General features: G+C 48.7%; 1 protein-coding gene across 1 annotated transcript in view; it reads right to left on the reverse strand.

Moving 5' to 3' along the window:
- The window catches only part of PPP1R12C (protein phosphatase 1 regulatory subunit 12C), a 1339157-nt gene that overhangs the window by 1107210 nt on the left and 209487 nt on the right, over window positions 1-22460 (reverse strand). The window contains exon 4 of the mRNA XM_069638043.1: window positions 21375-21534. Within this exon, the coding sequence (XP_069494144.1) occupies window positions 21375-21534 (160 nt within the window). The remainder of the gene's footprint in view (window positions 1-21374; window positions 21535-22460) is intronic.

Below are 22460 nucleotides of genomic sequence, written 5' to 3' on the forward strand. Positions count from 1 at the left end.
CGCTCAACACAAAAGGTCGACAATAATGCCAGGAAGAGTCAACTTTAAATGAGTGTTAAGTGGCCTCTTGGAACACGCGAGGTTTCACACATCTCTTCACCACAAATTGGCTAGAGGGTCTAGCGGTCGCATGTCTGCAGGAGACATGGATAACTGAAATGCCTCTTGTGATCAATTTCGAAGTGGCCATAAACCCAGCAATAAAATTGGCGAAAGGGCGACCAATGGCGGGGTTGCTAACATTGGTAAACAGGGCGTCGGGTTTTAGGATCTTAAAGTCCATCAACCATTCTCCGTTCATCCAGGAAACAACTATTACTAAAAGGAATTTGAGTTGTGAGACCGACGATGAAATAACAAGTCCAGAAGGTCCGGGAACCATATCTGCCTCGGCCACGCAGGTGCGACGAGGATCATCCTGCACCGTGACCTCTTGAGCTGGTTGATGAGCCGGATCAGCAATGGCAATGGAGGGAACGCGTATAGAAACAGGCCCTCCCAGGGGAAAGAGAAAGCATCGCTCATGCTCCTCGGTTGGGGAAACCTGCTGGCGAACCTCCGGCACTTGGAGTTCATCGCCGTCGCGAACAGATCGATCTGGGGTGTGCCCCACCGTCGGAAGAGGCGGTCCACTAGATCCTGTCATAGCTCCCACTCGTTCGTAGCACGAGCGCAGCTCCCTGCTGAGTGAGTCGGCGATGGTGTTTTTTTAATCCCTGCCAGATGAAACGGCACCAGAAACATCCCTTGGGCGACGGCCCAATGCCACAGATCCTGCGCCTCCATGGACCTGGTTCCGCCCTGTTTCCTGATGTAGAACATGGTGGTGGTGTTGTCGGTGAAGATCCTCACCACCTTGCCCTTGAGGGACAGAAGAAAGGACCTGAGGGCCCAAAACACTGCACGGAGCTCCAGGACGTTGATATGGAGGGACTTCTCCGTCGGGAGCCAAAGGCCTCTCGCGTGCAGATTTTCGGTGTGCGCTCCCCACCCTTCCAGGGAGGCATCCTTGGTCACTGTCTCCTGGTGGCCGGGGGTCTGGAAGTCCATGCCCGCCGTCAGATGCGCGCGGGTGCCCCACCACCGGATCGCTCGTCGGAAACTCTCGTCGAGTGTGATCCTCTCCTCGAAGCTGCCCGTCGTCTGGATCCAGCGCGCGTCCAGGAACTCCTGCAACGGGCGCATCCGGAGCCTGCACATGGGAATGAGGTAGATGCAGGAAGACATCATTCCGAGGAGGGACTTGATGGACCTCACCCTGGCCGCGTCCGCGACCAGCATCCGCTGCACCTTGCCCAAGATGGCCCTCGTCCTTTCCTCCGACGGAGAGGCCAGAAGCGACGCTGTGTCGAGCTTCGCTCCCAGAAACAGTGCGTCTTGCGCGGGCACCAGGTGGGACTTGGCGTACTTTATGGAGAATCCCAGGTCTGAGAGAAGTTGGACGGTCCTTGCCGTGTGCTCCACGGCGAGCTCCTTCGTCTTCGCTCGGATGAGCCAGTCGTCCAGGTAGGGGTAGACGTGGATCCCCTCTCGGCGCAGCTGCGCCGCCACCTGTGCGAGGCACTTGGTGAACACCCTGGGTGCCGACCTCAGTCCGAAGGGAAGGGCTCTGAACTGGTAGCGACACCCTTGGACCATGAACCTGAGAAACTTTCGGTGTCCCTTTAGGATGGGAATATGGAAGTAGGCATTCTCCAAATCCAACGACGACAGGAAATCGCCCTCCTCCAGCTGACCCAGGACGTGTTGGAGGGTGACCATCTGGAACTTCTGTGCCTTGATGAATTTGTTCAGTCATCGTAGGTCCAGGATGCGACGCCATCCGCCCGTCTTCTTCTTCACGAGGAAGTATCTTTGGGACGTGCTCGATGGCGCCTTTCTTGAGCATCGCCTTTACCTCCAAGAGAAGTTGAGGGACGTGATGTTCTTTCCTGGCCACAGGGGGGACGCGCAGGCACCTCTTTAGAAACTCGAGCGCGTGACCCCGAGCTAGGGCGTCCAGCACCCAACGGTCGGTGGAGATGGACTCCCACACGCTGACGAAGCTCGCCAGCCGGCCTCCCACCGGGGTGCTTTGGTGGGGGCCCGACCCCACGGCCGGTTCAGTCCTGCTTCGACGAGGCTTTGCCGCTTTGTCCTCCTTGGCGACGACGGCGGGGTCCGCCCGACTTGCCTCGTCCCCTGTAAGCTTCCTGCGATGACGAACAGGCCGCTTGACGGTAGGTGGAAAATCCGCCGCCGGAACCTTTGGAGGCACCCTGTTTGCCTCCGCCGCTCCGAAAGGGCGGCCGCCGTTGCTGAAGAACCCCAAGAGCCCGGGCCGTCTCCGTGTCTGCCTTGATGGCTTGAAGGGAATCGTCCACTGTTTTCCCAAACAGGTTGTTTCCGTCGAACGGCATGTCCAAGACTCTGGTCTGCACGTCCTGACGGAAGTCAGTAGCCTTGAGCCATCCACGCCGCCTAAGGCACACGCCGTTGCCCAACTGGCGAAATCCAGTGTCAGCGATGTCCGTCGCAATCGTAATGGCGTGGTCCGATGCCACCTCTCCTTCCTGCAAGATCTCTAGGGCTTCCACCCTCTTGTCGTCCGGTAGGAAGTCCAGCAGGGGGGCCAGTTTGTACCACAACTCCCTGTCATAGCGGGCTACGATAGCCAAGGCGTTGGCCGCCTTAATTGTCGTCGCTGCAGACGAGATGACTCTGCGACCCATCGTATCTAATTTCTTTCCCTCGCCGTCCGGCGGGGAGGTCGACGTAGAGGCCGTGCCCCCCCCCGCTTTCTTCCTGGCCACCTCGGAGACGACCGAGTCCGGGGACGGCTGTGCCCGAAGGCACAAGGGGGCCGCGTCTGGGACCCGGTACTTCTTCTCGTACCGATTCCTTCTAGCCAGCGTCGTGGATGGGTTCTTGAGGAGGGTGAGGCCCTCATCCCAAATATCGTCCAGTAGAGGTACAGAGAGGACCGTCTTCCTCTTGGCCTCGCACCGTTGATAAAGGAAACCTTCCTTCTTCTCTTCCGGGCAGAGCTGGAAAAGCTCGGATGCCCTGGCGATCATGGAGTGGGAGGTGACGACGGCAGATCCTCGTCGTAAACCTCGTTGTCCGTACCCGTCGCGGCCGTGTCAGTCCCCGTATCATCCCCACGAGTCGTGGACAGGGAGGAGGGCTGAACAGGGCGCGATGGCTGAAAAGGAGGTGGAAGATGAATCCTTCTTCTCTTAGGGGGAGGGCTCCCAGAAGGGCCTGGCTCCGGGTCCCCCGTCAGGAGCAATTCCTCCGCTGGTGGTAACGGCAGTCTCGTCCTTATCTCCGAGCAAAAGGACTGTATAGCCAACAAAATGGCCGCCGAGTTGTCTTGCGGCACTGGTTGAGTCCGATGGGCGGTCAGGGGCCCCTTCGGCACCCTCGACGTTATCGTCGTCTCCTACGTCGGGGTCCCTCCCGACGGGCTGGTCTTCTTCCACGCCAACGCCGTGGCGTAAGACTTCGATCAGCTCTTCCTCAGAGGAAGAGGCCGAATCCACGATGACCTCCTGCCCCCCTTTTTCTTCTCTGTCGGAGGTTTCACGGGGGTCCTGTCGATGGGCATAAAAGAGGACTCCCTCCGCGGTGGCAGCGAGACTCTGAGCCCCGAGGTCGCCACCACTGGTGTAGCCTCCACGGGCTGACCCAGGGCCGCCGCAACTGTTTCGATAGAGGCCTTGGCCGGATGGATTAAGGCTTTCACCACCTTAGGTGCGCTCACCGCCTTCTCCTTGGGGGGAGGGTCACTGCCTCGCTCCCCCTCCGATGGGGCCTTTAAGCTCGACCGGGGTCTCTCCAGGAGCTTCGCCGGGTGTTCGGCCTTCCTCTTACCCGAACCAGAGCGTTGGCTCGTGGTTGATGGTGCCGGGGAGGATGCGCCCTGCCTGGCGCCCGTAGAGCCCGACCGTTCGGCGCTCCTGGTGCCAGCGGACTCGCGGTGCTTGGCCTGGTGTTGGACCCCCGTCGCCGGGGCGTCCTCAAAGGTCTTAGAAGACAGCTCAGACTTCTTCTTCTCGCCTGACGGGCTCTTCCCTTCCAGCCAGTTGGCGAGACGTTGATGGCGGTCCTTCATGGTCCGCTCCGACATATTGCCGCAAAACGCACAGTCCTTCTCCACGTGCGTCTTGTCCTCATGTAGGCAGTAAAGAGAAAGGGAGTGTTCGTCCTCCTTAAAGACATTCTGAAGCTGGCATCCAGGGCAGACCCTGAACAGCTTTCCGGGCGTCGAGCTTCCCTTCTCCTGGGCCATGTCCGAGATGGGCCTGAGAAACCCCTGGAGTCCTCCAAAAGCGTGGCTCGACGAAATCGTCACCCTTGAGGGGCGTAGACGAATCCGACATGGGTCCCCGTTGATCGGATGAAGAAACGGTGGAGCTTGAGGCTCTTTTGACCGAAAAAATAGAAGTTTTTTGAGAAAAAAACGTGAAAAATAGCACTAACGCTCGAGAGCAATAGCACGAGGATCCCAACACTTGAACGTGCGGTAAAAATCTGAAGATGGCTGCCAGAGGCGGGGCTTAGGTAGAGGGCAGTCATTGGCTGTGGTCAGTATGACGCAGAGATCAGTGATTGGTTACTACTACGAAAGACAGATCAGAAACGAAACTGATACTGATTTTTTTCTTTACCGAGGATTCCCAGCCTGACGACGGGGAATATTCATGAGCATGTGAATCCATGCCAGACCCCATGCTGGAGAAACAAAAATATGGCGCATAGATTGGGAGCGAACCTGCGCTCAAAGAGCTGCCGCGAAATTGATGATTGATGTTCCAGGTGAAGCTCGTGCTTTCAACAAGGCACAACGCTACATCAGTCTTTTTCCAGATCCCGAGGCGCAAAGACGCTTCATGTTATTTCGCATGAACTTATTCAAAACCAAATAGCGATTACTGAAGTGGAATTGCAACAATAACATGAACCCTATGTGTAGATTCGGCAGAAGTAAACCAGAAACACTGAAGCACTTGGTTCTTTTTTGTACAAAACTTCGTAACCAAAGAACTCTACATCTGGGCCCATGGAGTGTCAACCATCCCTCATTGGATGCGGACGATTGGTGGGGCCACATGTTTAATGGTATCGACTATAAACTGTTAATCCCTCTAACACTCTTCTTAAGAACAATTGAAGAACGTCTAAGTCTGGTTGAGGCTGTTTAAGAAACAAGCAGCGGCTGTGCAAATTGGACGATGGAGAAAGGAGGATGGCATGAGGAAAATGTGAAATGCTGTAAAATTACGCATGTAACATGTTGTCTTGTTAATGTGTTTGTAAAATATTTTAAAGGTTTTGTATAAACCGTATAAAATAAAACGATCTCTCGTTTGGGGTGGGAAGATTGCATTCACACTCTATATACTGTTCATTTATTCCTGAATACCTGCTGTTTACTTACATCTCTGTAGAACTGCTCATTTGTAAATTAAGAACTTTGCAGGGGGAAATCTTAACCTAAGCGCTATCTTTTCACAAGTCAAAACTGTTCTTTTCCCTGTGTTTTATATTCTGTATTGCTATAAGTGAATTCAATTGCCTTCTATACTTTCTGATTGTATTGTCACCACATTGGTGATTGCTGCCCCATATATATTGAAACATATGCGTGATTTGAATTTTAAATCAAATAAATATTTACCTGGGGGCGCTGTTGAGCAGCCGACAAAATGGCTGCCTAGCTTTCCAGCTCTGTGTGCTGCCGCTTTATATCTGCTTCCATCTGCGGTTTAACACCTTGCCCAATCTTCAAAACCGGCTTCTGCCTTCCAGCTACCTACCTGTGAAATTTCGGCCCGAACCGGTCCTCCTGATCCTGGGTTGGTCCGTCGGCGCTGCCCCCCGGAGTGGGCCGACTGGGCCGGGCTCGCCGCTGCCTGCGGCTCACGTGATCCTACTACCTGCCTCCCTCGCTTGGACGCGGGCCTACCGTTGCCTGGGGCTGGGGCTGATCTGGAGCGCGAGGGCCGACTTCACCGCCCTGCTACGCATGGGTGGATCCCGCGTCGAACTTCACCGCCTGGGATCTCCCGTGGCCGGCTGCCGCTCTGCACTCTTGTGGCGCCGCTGCCTGGCTCCCTCCCTCCCGCGGGACCTCCGAGGACATCTCCCCCGCTGGGCCTGCGGCCAGGGAACTCTGCGGTGCACTGCTGTGCCACCAGACGCGTGTGACACCCGCGGGTGACCCTGTCATCTGGATTGACCGCTGGCTTGAGGTGAGGAGCCGGGGTGGCTGCCGTGCGCGGGCGTCCCTGTGATCCCTCCGCTCCGCTTGCGGCCCTCACCCGTGTTATACACCCCTGGGGCCTCGCGACGCCAGCCCGCTCTCCTGTGACCTATTGAGGCATCTCCCCTGACACAGCCTCCCCTGATATCTCCGGATGACTGAGTTACTGCGACACCATTCAGAAGAGAGTGGGTTCCTCCATTTGGCCTTCACTCTACATAGCCCCAGGTCATAAATCACATAATGAACTTTCTTCACGATCAAGAGGGCCCACAGGGCACTGGCCCCACGTCCCAGGCCTGGGGACTTTCCAAGACCCATCATTGCGAAGATCCTGAGTTTTAAAGATCGCGACCAGATCCTCCGCCTCGCACGTGAGAAGGGTGAGCTCAGAATGGACTCGCAGGTGATCCGTATTTTCCCTGACTTCTCGACTGGAGTCCAGCAGGAACGTCGCCAATTCCTTGGAGTTAAGAAACTGCTCAGGTAAAGGAACATTCCTTATGCCATACACGTTTGAAATTCACATTCAACAACAAACTTTACTTCTCTACGGTGCCTTCGGAGGCGGTGAAATTCATAGAGGCACACATTCCCCCTCATCCACCCGCTGAGGACATGATGCAGAATGACTGAACTCCATCTGAGGCTTGCTCTGATCACCCTATGGCCGGGCGTCCTTATGGCTATACAAGTATCTGGTTGTTCTATTTACATTTCTTAAGTAGCCCTGGCTGTACTCACTGCACCTAATCTCTTGAAAACGCAGATTACCATAATACTGAACCTCTCATCTTGTCCATGTTGACTTCCTACTGTTGTTTAGTGTAACATTCCTTTGTTCCACACGCAGGCCCGGCATAGATGCAGCGACATGCATTTTTATACCGCAAACACTGCTTGTTTTCTCAAGGATCCCACCGAGCTCCAAGCGTGCTAGCGAACGGCAATAGCGCACCCCATTGTGATTGCACTGTTTGTTATACTGTTGTTATGGGTTAGCCCCTGTTGGGCTCCTGCACCAGCTGGCTCAGGTTGGGGTCGATCCGGCGGTGCACAGGGAGGGTGGGTTGGTGCTTACACTACTAATTTTGGGTTAGTGGTGAGGGAGGTGGGTGGGAATGGGGTGTTATCCAAAAAAGGCATACGAGGTTGCATGGTGCGAGCATTAAAGGCCCATGAATGCATATTCGACTTCAAACGTTTGGGCACACACCACTGCCGGGTCTGGGTTGTCCACTAAAAATGTGTGCAGTATGTTAGGATATTTACTACTGCAATGTCTACCGTCATAATGTCCTGGAATGTCCGTGGGCTAAGCAACCACACCAAGGCCCGTAAAATCATAGCGTATGCTAACAGACACAACTGCAAGTTACTGCTCCTACAGGAGACGCACTCCAATGGCCTCATACCAAGAACCATGGCCCCTGCATGGGGACCGGCGAGATTCTTCACCTCCTACTCCACTCAATCCAGGGGTGTTCCAACGATGATCTACAAATCCATTAAGTTTACACTGCACAAAAACTACACCGACCCCGAAGGTCGTTATGTAATATTGCACTGCACTCTGGCTAACAAAGAATATTTACTTGTTAATACCTACTGCCCTAACGTGGATTCCCCCGAATTTTTCGACAATATCACCACCATACTGCTGGGATTTGTGGGCATACCGATCCTGTGGGGTGGGGACTTCAATCTTCTCCTCGACACGGTCCTGGACAGAACTGGAATCGCTCCCTGTTCCTTGTCCGGTGCTGCACGCAGACTGCAAGCCCACATTATGACACTTGACATCTGTGACGCTTGGAGAAAGCTACACCCCCAACGGAGAGACTACACCTACTACTCATCAGTGCACGATAGCTCCTCTAGAATAGACCTATTTCTTGTATCAAAAGGAGTCATGGGTAGGGTGGTGGAAGCCCAGATTTTACCTCGCACACTGTCTGATCATGCCCCTATTACACTCTCGGCGAGGCTGGGGATACCTGTCCCGACGTTCACCACCTGGTGTTTCAAATCCGAGGCCCTTAGGGATGTTGTATTTAGAGCTGAAATACTTGCTGACATTCTGTCTTTCTTTGAACACAACTGTCTTTCGGACACCTCGGCTGCAGTCAGGTGGGACGCCTTCAAAGTGTATATTAGGGGTATGTCCATCTCCCGGGAGGCTGGGGTGTTGAAATCGATCAGAGCCGCACTGGATTGATCTGAAGCCAAACTGAAGCAATTGGAACTACAATGTGCCACTAGGGCTGACCCTGCCATACTTGCTCAGGTCGCCGATGAACTACAGGCATACAACAAGCTCTCCGTCAGTGAAACACAATACTTTACCCGCCCGCAGGCAGCCAGGAAATATGGAGAGGGAGACAGGCCTGGGAGAACATTAGCGACGCTATTAAAATGGGAATCTGGCCGGACGCAGATCACCTCTATTAAAGATAAACATGGCAACGCACAATGGGCCGACCAACAAATCCTAGATACGTTCGCCGATTTCTACAGGTCCCTCTACTCTCAACCCGCTGAACATACAGAACAACATATGCGTGAACTCCTCGACCAGATCCCCACCACAGAGATCTCCTCCGCTACTCGTGACGAGTTGGACTCCCCAATCACACTAGATGAAATTCTAACAGCCATTTCTGACCTCCCCAAAGGCAAGGCCCCAGGACCTGACGGCCTAACCGCCGATTTCTACCAAGAGCACGTCGCCATAATCGCCCCTAGGCTGCTTGAGGTCTGGGACGAATCGCTCCGTGCCTCTATCCTCCCCCTCTCCATGCGCGAAGCGGCCATTACAGTGCTGCTCAAGCCGGGCAAACATGACAATGAATGTGGGTCCTATAGACCCCTCTCCCTTATGAATCTCGACACAAAGATTTTTGCAAAAATTATAGCCAACCGATTCCTGCCCATCATGACGTATTTAGTCCATGAAGACCAGGCCGGCTTTGTACCCGGTAGGTCTACCTCCCACAATATCAGGAGACTGTTTAACGTGATGTCCCGCATTGATCAAGATGTACAGGCTGTGGCGGTTACGCTTGATGCCCAGAAGGCCTTTGATATGGTCTCCTGGAAATACACATGGCTAGTGCTGGAGACCATGGGCATAGGCCCAAACATGATTAGGTTCATCAAATTACTGTACACTTCTCCTGTGGCGCGAGTTAGGACCAATACACTGACCTTTTCACACTCTTCAGGGGCACCCGACAGGGATGCCCCTTCTCTCCTATTCTGTTTGCCCTAGCAATAGAACCGATGGCAGACTTTGTCCGTGCTCATCACGCCCGCAAGGGAATAAGACAAAGACAGTCCTGAAATTATCTCTTTATATGCGGATGATGTTTTACTATACATCAGAGACCCCGCAACACACCTTGACCCCATACTAAGGGGCATCACCCGCATTGGCACCCACTCCAGTTTCACTATTAACTACTCCAAATCAGAGATCTTCCAACTCACTAAGTCCACCCGACAACCAACCACTGAATACCCCCGTCCGCTGGTCACCGAATGGCATAAAATATCTGGGTGGGCAAATATCGCTAGACAAATCCACCCTCATCGCCGACAACTATTCTGCGATATCACAAATAGCTGAGACTAAACTCCTACGGTGGCGTGCCCTCCCACTATCCATTGCTGGACGGCTCTCCCTCATAAAAATGATCCTACTCCCCAAACTGTTATATACGTTTAGCAACGTACCCGTATGGCCCGGGAGGCGATATTTTACTAGACTGCACACACTATGTGCACAGTTTCTCTGGCACAATACGCAAAAAGTGGACGGACATGGCACTCCCATATAAACAAGGGGGATTCACGGCTCCAGATCTGTCACTTTATTGGTCCGCGGCCCAGGCCCAACATGCCACCCACTGGTACCCTGGCACCCCGGTGCGTCCCCATATCAAACTGGAACAAATGGCAGCCGCTGGTATCAATCTAATGTCCCTCATACTACAACGGCACTACACACCAGACTCTCCCATTGACCCAATCAGCACGACCCTTCAAGCCTGGGCTCGCTTGCTATTTCAGACACCTGAAGCCTCTCCATACTACAAGTGGCTTCCTGTATGGGCCTTTCCCGGCTTGGAACCCACTCATGATGCGGCACTGGTCCAACACTGGAGGATGCTGGGATACCAAGCACTGACGGACTTCTACCCCGAGGGCAGGTTTATCGACCCCCAAACTTGGAAACCGGGGCACACCGGGTCCGCCTTGGAGACCCTCCAATACTACAGACTGCGAGCTGCGTTTCGCACCAAATGCCCCACATTCCCCGATGAGCCCCCAGACAACTCAGCCATTGCACATATTGCCAATTCTGGAGGTGCCCATGGAGTAGTCTCATCACTTTACAAGATCCTACAGGAGGCTACCCCTACTCCCACTCTCAAGGCACGTGATGAATGGGCTGGCGAACTAGATCTAGAAATATCGGATAGGGTTTGGGGGGATATGTGCCTACACACTCGGAAAGTCTCCCTTAATTTCCGTTTTCGCGCCATGCAGTACAAACTTCTAAATATACTTTACTACACTCCACACAGGACTTCGAGGTTCGCCCGTGATACGGCGCACCCCTGCCCCCGCTGCGGAGCGACGGCAGCCGACCACTTACACATGTTCTGGTCTTGCGATAAATTGCTGAAGTTCTGGGAAAGCATCCTAGAAACGCTCACGGCTATCACTGACACAGTGATTGACCCTGATCCTTTAGCCGTCCTCTTTGGAGCCTGGAAAACGGACGACACTTGACGTTTGGCCAAGTTTCTTAATATTGGGTGCATGATAGCCAAAAAATGCATACTTCAGAACTGGGGCGGCAGGAAGCGGACAACATAAGGAAAACCATAGATCTAATGCATGAAGCAAGTTGCAGGTAGCTGGGGTCATACCCAATATCCATCGATTCAGAGAAGGCCTTTGACCGTGTGGAGTGGCAGTACATGAGCAAAGTCTTGCACAGGATGGGGTTTGGAGAAAGATTCAGGGGTTGGAAAGCAACGTTATACAATGGACCAATGGCGAGAGTCGCAGTCAATGGCAGGGTCTCCTTCCCATTGCAGCTCACTAGAGGGACGAGGCAAGGTTGTCCCATCTCCCCCTTGCTGTACGCATTGGTCATGGAACTTCTGGCTATTGCCATTAGATCAAGCCAGGGGATTACGGGAATCAGGTTTGGGGAAGTGGACTTTAAACTCCTATTCGCTGACGATATTCTCTCCTACCCGACTAATCTACCAAAGTCACTTACAGAACTGCTATGCCCGATACAATCCTTTGGCAAGTACTCGGGCCTGAAAATAAACCTGTGCAAGTCAAGTGTTTAGCCCATGGGGGGGGGGAGATGAACAGGATACATGGGGGCAGAAGCACGATAGGCGGTATGAGGGTTGAGAACACGTCTTCCCCATATTTGGGCATACACCTTCCTAGAGAGTTGGATAGATTGTTCGAAGTCAACTACACGCCTCTACTAGAGAGAATAGGGTTGGACCTTCTGCGCTGGTGGCCTCTCACCCTCTCTTGGTTTGGTTGAATGGCTTCAATGAAAATGAACTTCCTTCCTCTCCTCTTGTATTGTTTACGGCCCTCCCCACGCCACTCCCAGGCCGTCTTTGCGAAATTACAGGCAATGGTGAGCCAGTTTATATGGCAGGGGAAGAAGCCCAGAACCAAGTGGGCGACCCTGACCCTCCCAGAGATTTTGGGGGGGTAGGAGGGGAGGTGTTTTGCTCTTCCAGGCTTTAGGCTGTCCTTATAGCGCATAGCCCCAGAGAGGGTACCTAAGGGAGTGGAAGACTGTATGGGTGACCTTGGGGGTTAAGGATGTCGAAAAATCTGTTTTTCAGCGACCTTGTCCTTAGTAGAGAAGTGCTTACGTATTTTTTAAATTAACGCTTGTATTTTCTGCACTTTTTTTTTTTTAGGAGATGTCGAGATGCCCTTCGACTCCTGTTCTTCGGGCGCGAAAGGAGGGCCTTTTTGAATGTGGTGTCCAAACCGACCTTCGCTTATCGTTTTCGGGAACCGTCATTAGGCGAAAGCGTGAGTTATGGCCCAGAGGACAGTGAGGAACCGGAGGCTTTAATCCCGGTGAACTCATGGGGTTCGACAGCGTCTTCGAGTCTCTGCTGTGGGATATGTCCTCAGCGTGTTTGTGTGTGCCGTGGCCGCCTGGTGTCTTCTCCATCACAGAACCGCCGGCCTGCTTCTGAGTCAGGGCCTGCCCTTGCGGTCCTAACGCATCCCGATCACCCTCAGTGCCACTCAGGACTCTAACTGCCCTCACTGGAGTATCCAGCAAGTCTATGGAAGCCTCGGCCTGAATATCGTGAGCGGCCCAGTGTTTCTTCCGCCAATATTTGAGGGTTTTTGCCCGGAAAAACGGACAAGATTTACAGTGCTATTTGGCGTGTTCCATCGGGAGACAGTGGCTGCACACTCTGTGCGTGCCTTTCCACAGGAATTTACGGTGGTGGGGAATGGGGGGCACAATTTAAATGGAGTTTTGTCCATTATGTTTAAACGGGGAAGTTGGGCAAAAAAAGAAGAAAGGGGATGGTGGGATAAACATTCTCTAAAAAGGAGTCAGTGTAGAGAACCTCCCCCTCTCTCCCTACTGTAATGGTACGAATCCCAAAGAGGCCTGTAAGGCCATGTCTGAGCATCGACCGATCAGTCGTCGACGCTGTGGGTGTTCGTCAGGAGCAGTCGAGTGGATAAGCAGTTGTGCAGTGAGGCGAACAATAAAGGAAACAAAGAAATTCTACCAATATAACTTTAGTAAATCAAAGGCATCAGCCTAGAAGAGAACTCCGCATTTGCAACCGACTTCAACGGTGGAAAAAACTACGAGGGACATCAACACGTGAAAGACCATGGGTACAGTACATGTCACATTAGGGATAGAATTACTAATCACGCCCTGCCGTCGTCCGTTCAAGTTTCGAAAAAAAGATCTTGTAATACTCCGACTTCCACTAGATGTCGGACTATGCAGAGCATGTGATCCAAGCAGATTCGCAAGGTCCAGAAATATATATATTTCAGTGAAAACACATTGTTAAAACGGATGTTATGGTTATAAGTAAAACCGAAAACCCCCAGAAATTTTCCAGTTATGGTAAGCTAAGTAACCATAACTCACGCCACCACCGTCCACTGCTAAGACCAACACCCAGGGCATCAAAGATGACATCACAAATTTTATTGAGGACTTTTTTCTGTGAATTTCATAAGTTTTTATGAGTGAAAATGTTTCATGATGTTACATCACAAGTTATAAATAATTCCTCTTAATATATATGAAAGATCTGTAAACCTTTTTTAACAAACATTTTCTGCAACATATTCAGATGTGTGTTACCAGCAGTGCATGCTGGGGATGCAAGTCATGGTTGAGTTGCCTAGGGCATGAGGCTCGACCATGACCCCAAACCACCCCCAGTATCCACTGCACCTACCCTGCATCCTAGTTCAGTGTTCACTATACCCTCATGTGCCCAATGGCCAGTGCTCATGGCTTGCAGCCATGGCCAGTTTACACAATCCATGGGGCATGGGCTTCGGCCATGCCGCATTTCCCAATAGGCAAATCATAGTAGACCTTTGTCCTTGCCAAGGGCCAGGCCCACTGCCCAGGCAGCAAAGTTATATCACCTGTTTGTACTTACTTTTTGACACTTTCAAAAAAGTAAAACGGGCCACATTTGAAAAAGCATGCTTTCAGCTTCTTGCTGATACTCTTTGCGTAAATTTGCTGCAATCCCGTCCAGCACTTCTGGCTGCAGCCGCAAGCAGAAATGTTTCTCCCATTCAAAACTAGGGCTTACGCCATGCCACATGCCCCAATAAGATAATCAGAACACATTCGTCTTTTCTCAGGGGTCAGGCCAATTGCCCAGGCACCAAAGTTCTACCTCAATTTTTTGTACTTTACATTTTGACCCTTTAGAAAAAATAATAAAAACAGGACAGATTTGCAAAACCACGCTTTGAGGTTTTTGCTGATGCTCCAAGCGTATGTTTGCTGCATCCTGTCCAGCACTTCAGGCTGTAGCCACGAGCAGAGTTTTTTCCCCATTCAAACCTATACACATTTTAAAAAACTGTACCACATAGCTGGTCCCTGATGGCCATCCCCACTTTAACCCCACTGCCGATCCTTTGTGGTCATGGCCAGTAGCCAGATTGTCCAGGTCATAGTACGACCCGGACAATCTGGCTACTACTCATGGCCACTGGCTATACCTCAGTCACCAAAGATATATCACTATTTTATATACCTACATTATGACACTTTTCAAAAAATAAAACATTGACACATTTGTAAAACCATGATTTCAGGTCCTTGCCAATGCATCTTGCATGAGTTGGCTGCAAATCCACCCAGGTTTTATTTTTTGAAAAGTTTCAAAATGTATGTACATACAATATTCATAATAACTAAGGCCCCACTTGACAAAATCCATTCAGACTTTGCACATACATTCAACGTTCGTTCTATAATCTTTCTGCAAACCTGAATGCACATTCGTCAAACGGCAACAAAGTTAAAAACAATCTAAAAATGTTGAGGACCCCCCCTCTAATTTTGCCCCCTCTTGACAAAATCCCACCAAACTTTGCAAAACCATTCAAATTTGGGTCTAAAATCTTTTTGCAAACGTTTGTGCAGATTCGTCAAATAGCACCAAATATATAAGCCTTTCAAATATTTTGGGACCCCCCTCTACTTTTGCTCCCTATTGGCACAACAGCACCAAGCTTTTCAGAACCATTTAGGGTCTGGTCTAGAATGATATTGCAAGATTTAATGCAGTTTCATTCAGTGGCAGCAAAGTTCTAAGCCATCCAAAAACTGCTTTTCACCAACCCTGTAATTCAGAAATAGGCAGGATGTCCCCAAACATTGAAGATTTGGCAAACATCACAGGCCTGTCCCTGAACATCTCGACTGTTTGCAGACTTTGGAGATGAAAAAAACGTTTTTTGGCTTTATATGGCCATATCCAATCCCACCCTCATCACCCCAGAGATTGTTTCATTAGTTTGACAAGTGCAATGTTGTGTTTTAATAGGTTTTTACCATGATGTCCCCGGACTCCGGGTGCTGTTCGCAAATCCAACATGGCATCGGTTTCAATATATCTGACGCAGCTCACGTTTTTCACCATCCGATCAGCGGGCGCGTCCGATGTCCGCAGACATCACGCCGGGCCCTGATTGGTCCAGAGGGGTGTCTGCGGACTGCATAGGGAAGCGAGTCCACAGACAGGAGCCAGATATCACCCAAAAAAATAATATATACCTACTTTTGGGCCGTTTTTAAACAAACTACTGGACGGATTTACAGCAAATTTACAAATGCACGCTTTCGGGGCCAAGCTGCTGCTCCTGGCACACATTTGTTGAAAATCCGTCCAGCTGTTTGGGCTGCAGGCGCAAGCACATTTTTTTCTTCATTGCGCCTATTTTTCCGCCCCTGGATGAAACCACACCGGACTTCGCAAATCCTCCTTCTGGGTCGGCAGTTTAAAAAAAAACATTGGGGCAAGAATTGATACTTATCACAAGTAACGAAGAAGCGGAACAAAGACATACTAAATGCGTTAAATGTATACATTGACATTCTTGGGCTTGTAGTCAGGGATTTCAACATTATAAACAAAGAACCATAAAAAGGAAAACAGTTGAGATTATATATATATATTACTAAATTGTTTTTTTCTAAATAAGAGGTACATATATCAAACTTGTCTGTGCTACAGAGCTACAGAACAGATATTCTGCCTGCTAGAATCCACATCCAGCATGTTAGGATATCCCTTCCGACCCAGCAGCTCTAGTGTGCCCATTTGTTTACCAAAACATTAAAGCATTGCACCAATTCTAGATATATAAAAATCAAGTTGTCTACATGCATATCAATTAGAAGGAAATCTGTATTTCTCAATTGAAATTTCAGTACAAATCATTGTTATATTACCACCTTGACTGCTTTCATTCCGTGAACTACATTAATGAAAACCTTTTTTCGTATTGTAGCGAAGGAAATGTTATGCATGGTTTGTGTCTCGAAACGGAATTGCGTAGATAGCAGGTTTAGCTCTGTCGTCTGCTCATGTCAACCAGGGATGATGTTTTGCGGCTGCTTACATTACAACTACCCTTTCCAGGATTTATTGCTGTCAGGGCACTTGAACTTAGCTTTATTGTGGTTGAGATTACATCATCACAAGATGGTGGATGGGAACAAATGCCGTTAATAGATGTAATCCTTCAAATCTGAGTAATGTGAAAACTATGTTATGTGGTGCAGTTAGGATTTCATTATGATTGATCGAATTAAACATGCGAGTGAACCTTCCCTTTAATAATGCACTCAAGTCCAGCAAGATTTGGGAAATGTGATGGTTGGTGCTAAGGGAGCAAACAGGAATAACTATTACAAGAAAATCTTCACAATTCTATACTCAGACTCTGACTTGTCATTTTCAACTAAAACATTCCCACACAACATCCTTTTATTAACTTTTAAGTTGCCTACACTCATTCTCCCTCTTTGCTTCCCACATATCAAGTTTGGTTTTTTTATCATTTCTAATGCTCTCCAGACCCAAGGGTATCGGGGCACAACAGTTACAGGATATGCAAAGCTTATTTCAATAGTTACACAGTGAGGTAATTACAAGGCATGGACAAGTCAAGTATATACAGAGTAACAGCGTGGAGATATTACAGGGAGAACAAATATATACAATGGATGAAGCATCGATGCACTGCATGATACTCGCATGGACACGCAAAAAGTCAGAGGACTTGAGCCAATTTAGGTAGTTAAGTCAGAAGTTCAGGTATGGTTGATCTTCTCTGATAGTGTGGGGTAGGGAGTTCCATAGCTGGCCGGCTTTGACCGTGAAACTACAGCCGGCGACCTTGGATAGCTTGAATCTGGGGATAATAAGACAACTGGAATTGGCCAGTCTCGAAGGTCTGGTAGAAGTTTTCCTGTGGAATCTATCCATAAGATAGGTGGGGGCTGCACTGTTCAATGCTTTGTGAGTGAGGGGTGCTGTTTTGAGCTGCATTTTGTTGAATGTTGATAGCCAGTTATTTTGGCACCTGATTGTGGAAATGTGTGGTTTTCTAGCCACACCGAGGGCTGCTCTTAAGGTGTTTTGGAGGATATCTATCCTCTGGATAGTCGATTTATTAGCTCCAATATATAGGGAGTTGCAATAATCGAGCCTCGAGAGTATGAGGGCTCTGGCCAGGATGATGCCGTTTTCATTAGAGAGAAATGGTTTACCCGTTCTAATGAGCTTACAAGTGTAAGCTGTGGCAGATGCCATGGCATTCACTTGTTTGGTAAAGGAAAAGGTGGAGTTGATGTAGAAGCCAAGGGTCTTAACCTCTTTGGCAACCTTAATATGGTTGCCATCAATAAGGAAGGAGTAGTAGTCCGGGTCTAATTTCTTGAGGTCGGTGTGTGTGCCCAAGATAAGCTTAGTTTTATCATTATTCAGGCATAGACCATGGGTAGTCATCCATGCATGGATGATGAGGTACACCCTGTTCACCAAAGCCAAATCCTTATCGTAAACCCCTGAAAGTGGGAGGAGAACCAGCGTATCATCTGCATAGTTAGTGTAGGTGATACCAAGATGGTCCAGATCGTCGAAAAGGGGCACTCCACACGTGATAGGGATAGGGTCTGCCGCTGCTGTGGGGGAGAAGACCCTCATAGTTCTATTACTTAGGAACGACTCGATCCAGGTTATAGCGTCATTGCAAAAAGTGGCCAGCAGAGTCCAGGTGACTACATAGTACTTTATGGTCCACAAGGTCAAATGCTGCTAATAGGTCAAGCAGCAGAAGGAGAGCAGTTTTCCCCTTTATCTCTTAGCTCATCAACTTGGGACTTACAGTAAGGGCAGTCTCGGTTCCATGTAATGGGCGGAATCCGGATTGCCGTGCTCCTAGCAATTTGTGATTTTCCAATTATTTTTGGATCTGCAGGTAGGCAATCTTATCAAGAATTTTTAAGAGAAAGGGAACTGTCGTGATGGGCCGGTAATCACTAGGTATAAGTGGGTTGTGGGTTTGTTTTTTCAACAGCGGGAGCACCCATGATTGTTTGAGATTGGAGGGGATAGTACCAGAAGTAAAGGAGGCATTGATAAGTTTAGAAATAAAATGGGGCAAGGTCTCTTGCTGCATCCTTTATCAATTGTGCTGGGCAGAGGTCACCCAGGCTGTTGGATGGCTTCAGGATGAGTATAACTTTTTCTACTTCCAGAATAGAGATTTTGGTAAAGTTAAATTGTGCCAGAGAGTCAGCTGCAGGTTTTTTAGGGAGGTGGTCTGTAGAGGCGTTGATCACATTGGGTGATGAGTTTATTGCTGCCTTTTTTAGTGCTATTTTGTTTTGCAGGTTGGAAACTTTGTTGGAAAGTGCCAGTTGCACCAGGATTTGTCCTTGATACAAGTGTCGGGGATGGGAGTTTCTAGTTCCTCGAGTATAGTGAATAGTTCTTTCATATTAGAATTAGCATTGGAGATGCGTTTATTATAAGAGTTGCGTTTGGCTAGGCAGATTTCTTTTTTGTGATGGGATGAGGCTTTGGATAGTTTGGTTTTGTTGGTTTCTGACGGGTGTAGTCTCCAGGTGGTTTCGCAACTCCTTTTTAGTTGTCGTAGCTCCTTTAGCTGCGGGGTAAACTACTTGCTAAGGTGGGATTTGGGCTTACTAGGTCCAAGTTTGAGTGGGGCAATGGTATCTAGTGAGATTAACATGGTTTTGTTATATTCGTTAATGTTAGTTTCTGGGTCTAGGTTAACTGCAAGTGCATTAAGTGTAGGGAGGATGGCCAGGATCACTTTGTCGGCAGTGATATTCTTTTTATTCCTTGTTAAGCAAGGTGGGGCGGCTGGGATGGTTGAAGGAGGTGGTCTTGAGGTGGAGAGGGTAAAAGCCAAGAGGTAGTAGTGGTCGGTCCAGTGTTGAGGTGTGATAAACATAATATTGGCAGTGCAGTTATAGTCTGCCACCCAGTCAAGGGTTCTCCCTTTGTTGTGCGTGGGAGCAGTGATTTTTTTTGGGAGAGGCCAAGTTCAGACAGGATGTTGGCAGTGGCTGTAGCGCGCTTGTCTAAAGGGTCATTGAAGCCCAAGTTAGTCGCCTAGCAGGAGAAGTTGGGTAGACGTTTTAAGGTTGCTAGAGAGTATGTTGTAGGTATCCTCCTCAAATGTTCCAATAGGGCCAGGGCGTCTGTAGATGAGGTGAATAGTTAAAGTATGGAAGTTCACCAATGGGAGTTTGACAGTAAGGACTTCACAAGAGGGGGTGAGTTGTGTAGGGACTAGTCTCATGGAGAGGCTGGATCTTGCAATGATGGCAATGCCTCCGCCTCGAGTATTTTCCATGACGTCTCTTTGGTCTTCATGCCCATGCTGTTGTTCCTGTAAATCAGCTATTGGTCTCAGTTTTGTCACCTCCTTGTTCTGAATACATCCCCAGTTGATTCACTTCATTGGCTTTCCTCATCTACTCCTCTCCAGTTTTATTTCCTTTTTTATTTACACACTGGTGCATTGGAATGGGGAATTAAAAAGAATGATATCAATACTAGCAACAGTGAGTTTAAACTGAGAAAGAGGGCACAGAGTCCGCCAAGTAAAAGGTATAGAGGAGAATGACGTCATTGTGTTAGGATAAAAAAAAAAAACATTGAAATGTGGCCTCTTGAAATGAATCCGATAGGAACGTTTCATAGTCACACCATGGTGGCCGATGTTTAGTCCACGAAGGATGGTATTGTGGTCAAGAGTGTCGAGTAGCGAGAGCGTGCAGAAAAGAGCGCACAAGTGTAAGCAAGTGAGAGTGAGAGTGAGCTAATAGGCAGTAAATCATTAACCAAATCTCATGGTACTTTTGCCACCAGAGGTACCTTGACATTTTTTTTTGCATAATTTCTAGATTAAGCAAACACTACATGTATACACAGTGGAGTATATTTGCAAGTAGGTTAAAGTGCATTTTGTGGAGCATCTTAAAACTAGATCTGGTTTACATCATCAGCCATGAAAGCTTTCTTGGAACACACCGATATACAGCATAACAGGACTTTTACAACACCCCCAGTGCAATCTATTGGTGGTGCCAGTGAATTCCACTGCCAATGAATATGAATAGACCTTAGTATGCAGCATTTACATCAATGGTGCAGGTCATTATTTGGTCCTACTAAAGCATGGAACATTCCACAGCATGTAGTCTTGCTTTGAGTTGACGCATGGTCGCAACGCTACTAGGATTTTCAGGATTAGACAAAGCAGTGAAAGTAATGAAACACTATTCCCATATTTCTGAGGGGACCACAGTAAATTGTTGAAGTGACAGCTGAAGAATAAAGAGCATGAGCCAAGCAAGTACAAGTTGGTGTCTGTATGGAAGAGCTGGTATGCTTATGCAAGCTCTGACAAATCAAAATGGTATACACCACCAAAAATGGAAGTAGAGTTAGGTACTGCTGTAAAACTGGATGAGAGGAATAATTGTAATATAGGTAAAGTGACAGAACACAAAAGCTCTAGCAAATAACCAGAAGGTGCAGCGGGTGTCAACAACGGTTCCCAATAGTAGATGGTCCCTACTGGGTGAAATATCCAAGAACTGAGAAGAGTGAACAGAATAGGTTAATTTGAAAAACAGGTCGAGCAATTAAGAGTGCTGACCATTAAACGACTGGTCTTAGTACATTTACTTTTATTATGCTAAAGGCGTGGAGGGGAGGCATTTGCTGTGTTGGGCAAAATAATTGGCTGCCAGTTCTGAATTGTTGGTAGCAATAGGTATTTTGTCTGGTCCTTGAGAATCAGTTGAGGTACATGAGGTGCAGTGGGAGTTTAACCTTTTCTTTTTTGTATTGCCTCATTACTTAAACGTTAAAGCAGAAACAAGTACAATGAGTATGTACTAAAATGCAAATCCAGTTATCACTTAAAATCAGTATTGATACCAGCTTTGTATGGTCTCCATGACACCACTTAAATGTTAAAACACCAAAAGAAAACTTGCCTTATTACTTCAATGTAGCCTTTGGCTGCTGCGACATGCAGGGCACTGGCTCCAGTTTTGGGGTGCTGGACATCCTCAATTTTACCAGCATTGAGCCACTGCCGGGCATCCTGCAACATGATTTCCTCCTCCTCACGCTTGACTTGCTCAATGTCGATGCCTGCAATTAGAAGTACTTTCAGTCATAGGAGAGCAATAGTCTTACTTACTAGAGACCAGATAAAACAACCAGTTAAGATTAAACTAACCATCCTTAAAAAGAGATACACCTAAGACTTCATTTTTCCCTGATTTGCAAAGTCATCCTGAACCTCCAAAATGGAAAAGCACCTACCCGGTTCGGAGTTGTTCCTGTAGTACAATCACGTGTGAAACCTATGTTATCTCGCATTAAAGTAGAACTTATGCATCTAACAGACGCATAAGAAAGGTTGCAGCAGATGTACGGACATCTTCCCAGAAAGGTTTAAAGGTTTGAAACGTTCTAAACATACATTTTAAAACGCACAGGAAATGAGCCATGGCTGCAGCACATTACGTGTGCATGCATCACAAAGTTAGCAAAGAGTTAATTTTCTTTTTGACAACAGTGGGGCAGATATCGAGCTCTTTTCGATGGTCTGGCTTGAAGTTGTGTTTTTACACAGTAAACGTGTTGTGGTTAAGAGCAAGTGCACCTTTGTTAGAGTTCTGATGGAGCTGCACATTCAAAAAGCAACGCCGCTTGAATCATTATGAATCAATAACAATGCAACACCACATTAGCGGTGCCTCTTAAGCAGAGGATGACACGAGCAAACAGCATCTGTACTGCGCCAGTTAACATCTCCAGGGAAAACATTTTCCTGTTAAAAAAAAAAAAAAAATGGTGCTTGTTGAGATGGATTTTACCAACTGTGGCACAGGGGTTCCGAGAGCTCACCATATTATAGTGAACAGGAAAAAGACAAGCGTAGCCAAACTAGGCAATGCTTAGACAAGGTTTGTGCATCATTTTGAGGTATGGGGCAGATTATGACCTTCGTGAAACGCAGTGGGCCAATTATCCGAATTCAAACACATTAGTGCAAATATCACATCAAGAAA

The sequence above is a fragment of the Ambystoma mexicanum genome, chromosome 1q (assembly GCF_040938575.1).
Source record: "Ambystoma mexicanum isolate Mex_15411 chromosome 1q, UKY_AmexF1_1, whole genome shotgun sequence".
NCBI classification, from domain to species: domain Eukaryota; kingdom Metazoa; phylum Chordata; class Amphibia; order Caudata; family Ambystomatidae; genus Ambystoma; species Ambystoma mexicanum.